General features: G+C 40.5%; 1 protein-coding gene across 1 annotated transcript in view; it reads right to left on the bottom strand.

The window, feature by feature from the left end:
* Positions 1 to 1,007: 1,007 nt before the first annotated feature.
* Positions 1,008 to 9,104, bottom strand: part of B4GALT1 (beta-1,4-galactosyltransferase 1) — a 114,930-nt gene continuing 106,833 nt past the window's right edge. Inside the window, exons 5-6 of the mRNA XM_073636911.1 lie at positions 7,624 to 7,728; positions 1,008 to 4,427 (exon numbers count right to left, since the gene is read on the bottom strand). Of these exons, the coding sequence (XP_073493012.1) occupies positions 4,292 to 4,427; positions 7,624 to 7,728 (241 nt within the window). The 3' untranslated portion in view covers positions 1,008 to 4,291. The remainder of the gene's footprint in view (positions 4,428 to 7,623; positions 7,729 to 9,104) is intronic.

Genomic DNA, 9,104 nt, shown 5'->3' with positions numbered 1-9,104 from the left:
AGAATCTGCCTCCAGAGAGTATTTTATATAAAAGAGGATGCTACCAGTATGAGACATGTAATGACTGACAGTCTGCTCTCCTGATTTACATGTCTCACACTGGTTGCGACTCCTTTCATTTAAAATAAACTCTGGAGGCAGATTCCATAGATCTCATTTACATATTAAGAAAAACATGTATTTTTTAGGAATAAAATATTTTAGGAATAAAATACGCTCGGAATAAAATAAAAGAATCACAGATATCAAAGTATAATTTTATTCAGCTCCCTTTGATCTTTGCCCATATGGACAGTTTTGGAGGGTTAATCTCATTGATGGATTCTCTTTAAATGGGTCATCTTGTTAACTGGCTGCATTGTTGAAGGAGTTGTATAGGTTTGAAAGCAAAGTCTGCAGTCACTCCAAGTGACTGCAGACTTCTGAATCAGGACAGGGAACAGCGGGCACTGTCACGATTCCATAGCATGGCCATTGTAAGCAAGCGGTCACGTGCCAACTATTCTTATCCGGCTTCTCTCAATAGAAGTAAATTAAGAGAAGCGTGTGCACATAACAGCATCTATGAAAATCATGTGACCGTACACTCACACTGGCAATACTGGGGAATCATGACTTCGTGCACTCCACAAGCTGTCATGATTCAGAAGTCTGCGGTAACAGAATGCATACTTTGCTCTCCAACTTGGACAAACCCTTTACGCTTGGTTAATTCAGCCTACATTGTCAGCTATTGGATATGAAGGACTAACCCAGTGATCTCTAGAGAAAGCCAACTGTAGCAACACTTTGCTTGCACTCCTGCCATATTGTTCTACTGATTCGCGGAGATCAAATATTAACCGGTATGTTCTGTCCTCCTTGTCAAAGCTACAAAAGCAACAAAGAATGAAAAATAAGATTCTGTTTGGCTGCCAGGACAGTTCCACCTGCGCGTTGTGTTTAACACGTTTTATAAGCTACGATATATATGTTTGTTCTTTGTAGATAAAGAAAGAATGCAAACCTGCAATCATTGGGTTTAAGTTTATTATACAATTTCATATAAAAATATGCTTTCCCTATAAGGTTTACAAATACATTGATAGTAAATATTTGTGCAAGTTTTATGAGATTGTACAGAGAAAATAACATTGGTTTATTTTGCACAACCTGGATTTGTAGCTCCCACGGGAATACACCGACGACCATACACAAATGAGGCTTCTAGTTGTTTTCACTAGGCTACTTAATAGAACACAATATGAATCACCAACATTGCTTACAGTGAACCCATAGCATCCAATTCACAGACATCTTCCATTAGTGCAAGTTAAACCATGCAAGCAAATGACAATTGCTGTCATTTTTTGGACAGTTTTACCCGTGAACAATGCGAATTCCCCTCATTGTCTTCTTCCTACACTAAACTCTTGCTTGCCGTCAGTCTCTCGTGTCTGGATACAACAGCATAAAGCTCGTGAAAAAAAGTCTGTAGAATCTAAAAATAATAAAATCCCAGAGATTCAACGCATAATTAAATGAAGAAAGTGAAGATACATACCAAATATGAACATGAATCTACCGCCAAATAAATACGTTTGTATTATAGTCTGCAGGAGGGTAGGGATGGGGGGTGGTGGGGTTGTGAGGCAGGAGGTGGGGAAGATTGAGAAGTTGAGGCATATGCAAAAAAGTGAAAAAAAATCTCATGGGTTGTTTTTTGACCTGGCTACGCACAATTTAAAGTTTCTAAGTAGATTCTATTCCAATAAGGATCAAATATATTATACCCCAAATATACTAACAATTTTACAAAACGTTCAAGCTTGAGAATACATTGAAAGGAATATTCTGACTTTAAAGCTCACACCTTGCGCTAGGAGGGCAGGGTGATCGAAATAGTCTTTGATATAGACAGATAACAGCCTGTAACTTATGTAAACCTTTGGAAAACAGCTACAGTCAAAGAGGATTTGTCAACATACTGTTAAAATAAGCGATTATCTTAGAGGACCTGTCACTTGAATCCTGCTGCCCAAATAACAGCACCATTGCAGCCAGGTATATTTTTCTTTTCTCCACCTTTTCAGAAAAATACAGGTTGGAAAACCGGGCTGGGGACCAAAGTGAGAGACCTCATCAGTCTGGTGTGGCCCCCAGCCGGCTTTTACCTGCCCCACTCCAGTTGATTCAGAGGTTTCTCCCATGTGTATCACTCAACTACAGCGGGGTGGGAGGGAAAAGATGGCTGGGGCAGTGCCGAACTAGTCTTTTCTCTCCCTATAGACCCTGACTTTTTAAACAGTTTTCTCTGAAACTTTGTACATGAGAAATATATATCTGGCTGCAATCGTGCAGCGAGGCTTTGATTCACATTACCTGTGGTTTGGACAACATAAATCAACTGACAGTTTCCCTTTAACCTGACACATAATAACAAAAAATGTAAAGGGTATTTACATTTAAAAAATGTAAGGCATATGCCATAAATACCCAGTCCAATGTGGGACCCACATTTAAGTGTGCAAAACTATTTTCAGGACTTCAGTCTCAAGAGTTGGTTAGGTTACCTCCGTTCTCAAGATTGGTGCGAGTATCAGAGGTGAGAACTGTATCGATTAAACATTTATGGCATATGAATGTTCAGGATTGAATGACCCTATAAGTAACAGGCTGCATGACTTGTTAGCCGATGGTCTATGCAGCACACCATTTCACTGGAAAGAAGTTGTAAAGAGCCTAAAGAGATCAACCACATACTTATTAATAGGAAATAAGTAAGGCCACTGCTTCCAGTCACAGAATGGAAACATTCTTGCTCGCATGCATAAACTATATATCAGACTTATGTCTGACAAGGGTAAACCTTTACAAGAGAGCTCAATGACTCAACAATGAGTCATACACTTAGGACAGCTAGACAGGACAAACTTACACAACTGGATGGAAACAAGAATATTTCCATTCGGACAGACCAAGCAGAAGTTGCATAACTGTTCATTACATAGAGAACAAATTTTGTTCTTCATGTAAAGCCGAAACTTACCTTGATTTTTTTTTTTTTTGGGTGGTCTTTTATGTTATTGCGTTTATAAAATGCTTTATTTTTTTTCCTACCATTTGGTCAAGTTTTATAGGAAAACCTTTAATGTACCACCTGAATGCAGCATTTTTGGGCCAACCCACCAAAAAATTACCATTGAAATACACTGTGAGAGATCAGCCTGGAAAAAGTTGTTCGCATGTTATCGGTCTGTGGTTGAGATGGAAATGTCAGCATTCAACTATCACAGGAGGCTTCCACACAAGTGAATGGGAATTACAGAAACAGTAGCACAGCAGAGGTGGGGAATACACAAAGGGAATCTGTCATCAGGTTTCAGCTACCCCATCTGAGAGCAGCATGATGTAGTAGCAAAGACTATGATTCCAGCAATGTATCATTTACTGGGCTTTTAGCTGTAGTTTTGATAAAATCACTGCTTTATCTGCAGCAGATCTACCAGTTCACGGAAAGCAGAGTTCTGTTAACCCCACCCCTACCACTGACTGGCAGCTTTCTGTACACACTGCCAATCAGTGGTGTGGGGGGGGGGATTATTCAGAACTCATGAATATGGAGGATTACAGGGCAGCAGGTTTGCTAGTCCCTTAGTGATAATCACCTGATGACAAAACACATATTTCATTGAAACTACAGCAAGCAACCCATCGCTGGAACCAGTGTCTCTGTCTCTACAATATGCTGCTCTCAGATTTATTAACAAAAATCTTGTGATTGATACCCTTTAATGTGTACCTTATATTGTAATTTTTTTTTACGTGTATTTTTTAAAAACATCTGATAGCAATGATAAAACAGCATATCATCAAATGGTTTTCTATAGATGTAACAAGGTATGAAAAATATATATATTTGTATTCATTGACAAACAGCCTAGAACATTTGTATTACAGGTAACAAAAGCCTTTCATATGGATTCCTTCAAAAGGTGCTTGAAGATACTTTGGCTCACAGGGCTTGTCCTGTTGGAAAGGCCACCATTGAAAGATAAGGCATCTTAGCTTGTAAACACAAATTACATAGCAGCGGCATACAGCAATACATTCAAGTTATTTTTGTTTGTTTTTGTTTTTTTTTCCAGCGTATGGCTTTCTGAAGCGGTCAAATAAAATAATCTGCATGTGCCAAATATACTGAATATGCAAATCTGTAAAATGTCTATTTAAAAAAAAAAAATACGCTTGAATGTCATGCCACCATACCAGCATGGTGAGACCAGTCAGTGAGTTTCGAAGCCACATTGTGTTAGCTTGGCAAAGGCCCAACGTCCACAGTTATTATGGTGTACAAAGGAAGCTTTTCGGTCCTGATGACGTCGTATTTTAGAGAATTTAACCCATCAGAATTCATGGTTTGTCTTGTATGGGCAATCAAATCAAACCTGCAAAAAAAAAACAAATTTCATGTTAATGATCATCATACAATTACTTATGGGTTGTACTTGGTCAACACCATCCAAAAATGTACACTCATAACTAGTGTTGAGCATTCCGATACTGAAATATCAGGTATCGACCGATATTCGCGGTATCGGAGTTCCGATATCGAGTTCCGATACTTTTAGAATATCGAATACTGGAATCGGAAGTTCCCATAATGCCTGCGCTCTGCAGTGTCTCTGAAGGATGACAAGCTGGATGGCAGCACTCAGCTTACTGTACTTGTCATTTAGTGTTAAAGAATTTATTTAAAAAAATATTAGTGTTTTCATGCACCGTCTCTTTAAAAAAGCCGGCCGGCAATTCAGCAGCGGCATACACACCAGTACCCGACAATTTACAACAGAAAGAATAGAGCATCACACATAGATTAGATAGATAGAAACATGTCAGTCACATATATAAGTACAGTGACAGTGTTTGTTACTGTACTTGTCATTTAGTGTTAAAATAAAGGATTTATTAAAAAAAAAAATTGGCGTGGGGTTCCCCATGATTTTAGGCTCTAGCGGAGATTAAGCAGAAGACTGGGGCAGATGTTTGAAGCCTGGGAAGGGGGTAATACCCACGGAGCTTCCCAGGCTACTAATATCAGCCCCCAGCTGAATACCTAGCCTTGACTAGCTATTAAAATGGGGGACCTCCCCCCAAAAAATGACGTGGGGTCCCCCCTATTTTAATAGCTAGCAAAGGCTAGGCAGACAGCTGGGGGCTGATATTAATAGCCCAGGAAGGGTGCCATGAATATTGGCCCCCTCCCAGGCTAGAAACACCAGCCGCCAGCCGCCCCAGAAAAGGCGCATCCATAGGATGGGCCAATTCTGGCACTTAGCCTCACTGTAGCGGTGGCAGTGAGGTAATAGGGTAGGGGGTTGAGGTCAGCTTATAACGCCAGCTGACATCAAGCCCAGGTTAGCAATGGAGAGGCGTCTATAAGGCACCCCCATTACTAACCCCATAGTCAAAGTTAAAAAAAAAAAACACAAACACCCAGAATAAAGTCCTTTAATTGAAATAAACACACAATTTTTTAATGTTCTAAATTAAACCATACTTACCATCACGCCCATTCCAGCTGAAGCCAATGTCTTCTGCAATAAAAGTAAAATAATAAAGCAACATCATCCTTACCTTTCCATGGTTCCCACGACAGCTTCAGCTCTGCTATATTGACATGACAGGCTGGATCGCAGCCAAAAGCTGCCATCCAGCTTGCCATGCCGCAGAGACTGAGAAGCGCAGGCATGCTTGCGCTCCTCAGTGTCTGGCTGTGACGGCATCCAGATGAGCCGAGTTCATGTCCAATGAACTCAGCTCACCTCATGCACATCACTGACAGCGTGGGAGAATTCTCCTGCGCTCAGCGCTTCAGCAGGAGAATTCTCTCACGCTCACTGCAAGAGCAGGAGAATTTTCCCACGCTGTCAGTGATGTGCATAAGGTGAGCTCATGTCCAATGAACTCAGCTCACCTCATGCACGTCACTGACAGCGTGGGAAAATTCTCCTGCTCAAGCGCTGAGCGCAGGAGAATTTTCCCACGCTGTCAGTCGTGCATGAGGTGAGCTGAGTTCATTGGACATGAGCTCACCTCATTCACGTCACTGACAGCGTGGGAAAATTCTCCTGCTCAAGCGCTGAGCGCAGGAGAATTTTTCCACGCCGTCAGTGACGTGCATGAGGTGAGCTGAGTTCATTGGACATGAGCTCACCTCATTCACGTCACTGACAGCGTGGGAAAATTCTCCTGCTCAATCGCTGAGCGCAGGAGAGTTTTCCCACGCTGTCAGTGACGTGCATGAGGTGAGCTGAGTTCATTGGACGTGAACTCGGCTCATCTGGATGCCATCACAGCCAGACACTGAGGAGCGCAAGCATGCCTGCACTTCTCAGTCTCTGCGGCATGGCAAGCTGGATGGCAGCTTTCGCTGCGATCCAGCCTGTCATGTGAATGCAGCAGAGCTGGAGCCGTCGTGGGAACCATGGAAAGGTAAGGATGAGGTTGCTTTATTATTTTACTTTTATTGCAGGAGATCGTTGGCTTCAGGTGGAATGGGCGTGATGGTAAGTATGGTTTACTTTAGAACAATAAAGAATTGTGTCTTTATTTCAATTAAAGGACTTTATTCTGGGTGTTTGTGTTTTTTTTTTAACTTTGACTATGGGGTTAGTAATGGGGGTGTCTTATAGACGCCTCTCCATTACTAACCTGGGCTTGATGTCAGCTGGCATTATAAGCTGACATCAACCCCAGCCCTATTACCCCACTGCCACCGCTACAGGGCAGTGGGAAGAGCAAGGCTAAGTGCCAGAATTGGCACATCCTATGGATGCGCCATTTCTGGGGCGGCTGACGGCTGGTGTTTCTAGCCTGGGAGGGGGCCAATATTCATGGCACCCTTCCTGGGCTATTAATATCAGCCCCCAGCTGTCTGCCTAGCCTTTGCTAGCTATTAAAATAGGGGGGACCCCACGTCATTTTTTTTTAAATAAATCCTTTATTTTAACACTAAATGACAATTACAGTAATCAACACTGTCACTGTACTTATTATATATGTGACTGACATGTTTCTATCTATCTAATCTGTGTGTGATTCTCTATTCTTTCTATTCTAAATTGTCGGGTACCGCTGCTGAATTGCCGGCCGGCTTTTTTAAAAAAAGGTGCATGAAAACACTGTTATTTTTTTTAATAAATCCTTTACACTAAATGACAAGTACAGTAAGCAACACTGTCACTGTACTTCATATATATGTGATTGACATGTTTCTATCTATCTAATCTATGTGTGATGTTCTATTCTTTCTGTTCTAAATTGTCGGGTACAGGTGTATGCCGCTGCTGAATTGCCGGCTTTTCATGTCATTCTACATTATTCTTAGTTGTTTTCCTTCATGTAGACTTAACCTACAAGGAAAGAAAGGGTTTATTTTTATTCCGATATTTGTGTCCCATTGACTTGCATTGGTTTCCGGTATCGGAATCGGCGATATCTGATACTTTTTGGGTATCGGTCCGATCCAATCCGATCCGATATTTCCCGATATCGGAAGGTATCGCTCAACACTACTCATAACACCCACATTTATAAACACATACATAAACATGTAATACTAATGGGATACAACGGAAATACCTTTTAGGATTTGGATCATTCTTTGCATCTCTATTATGCTGTATCATTCTGCACTTTCCAGTAACAGCATCTGGTCGGGAGATTGACATGCCTCTGGAGGCAATCCTGTATGAAACAAACAAACCAGGACGAGAATAACAATTAATTGGTGCTTAAACCATATTCCTAGTACTGTTTACCCAGCTGTGTTACTCTGATTAGGCATACCAAGAAATAACATTATATACAAGGGAAAAAAAAAGGAAAGAGGTTATACTGGCATCACAAATGGATATAGTTTTCTCCTTAAAGGGAAGCAATCATCAGATGAGACCTATTGTTCAAATCATTTTTTTGTGTAAAATGTGTTTTTTTTAATATCTTTGCCATTTTTTTTTGTAGATATCATATGTATTAAAAGTAAATTCTACAATTTTTTGCCACTGGGGCTTTTGTAGACCAATTTACAGTTGTTGTAGGAAACAACGCATGTACATAGCCACAATGGTTAGACCCCGACCGGCTTTTGCATTCACATGTCTAGAGAGCCTGTGAAATTGTGAAGGGAAGGGAAGCAGGGTGAGCTGTGACATTGCCTATTGTGAATGATGAATCCTGTGTCATCAGCTATGTGTAGAGTAAATCTTGCTAAAAAGTCTTCCTGGAAGGACAGGAAGTACAAGCTTAGAAAAGCCCCAGTGGCCAATGTGAAAATTGCAAAATTACCAAATTTATTTATTTTTTTTGTTTTGTTTTTTTATTAGTTTTAAATATATTTTTTGTTTAGAACAGCAAAAATCATGAACCACAATAAAAAGAGGGTACAGTTATCATAAGAGTGCATTTGAAAAGTTATAAGCACTTTGCAGAATCCGCTGAACGTAAAAACAAATTCATTAAATTAGGGAAGTGTTGGAATAACCCAGAGGTTAACTGTGATAAATTGAGTAAATGAATGGGATGAAAAACGGGGAAGGGATTGAGGAAGGGACAATAAAGGAGGAGGTGAAGAGGGGGAAGAGGGGAGAGCCTTAAAAGTGTAGAAATACAGACTTATGGAAATTAAGACTGCAAACTCAAGATGTGTAAATTGTGGTTCAAGGGAAGTGTTACGAATGACTTTGCGCTCATCAGAAGTAAACAAGGGTGAACGTCTGCCTTTTAAGCATATTTTAAAAATCAGGTCGTTAATCTTGGTTTTGTTGGAGAACTAAGGACTCAATATTTTCTGACATATGCCATAAGTTCTCCAGTTTCAGTGTGATATTTCTTCTGGCCTGTAGATCTGAATATCTCACACCCTTCCAATGAATGAGTATTAAACAGGGCGTTTAACAGTAAAATGGGCGTTTTGATTCTTCTTCTCGTTACTCTGTTTATCGATTGGGTTCTTAAGTAACTAGGCACTAGATCTATCTATCTCAGGCTCTCCAACTTAAAAAGATGAGAGATGCCTGTAATTGACATCATAGGTAGAGATACAAAATGAGAAAACAAATCCT

The sequence above is a fragment of the Phyllobates terribilis genome, unplaced genomic scaffold, assembly GCF_046119375.1.
Source record: "Phyllobates terribilis strain yellow unplaced genomic scaffold, ASM4611937v1 Scaffold_1__5_contigs__length_1240528914, whole genome shotgun sequence".
NCBI lineage: Eukaryota > Metazoa > Chordata > Amphibia > Anura > Dendrobatidae > Phyllobates > Phyllobates terribilis.
Note: the sequence above shows the minus strand (reverse complement) of the source record. Positions and strands in the feature narration are given on the sequence as shown.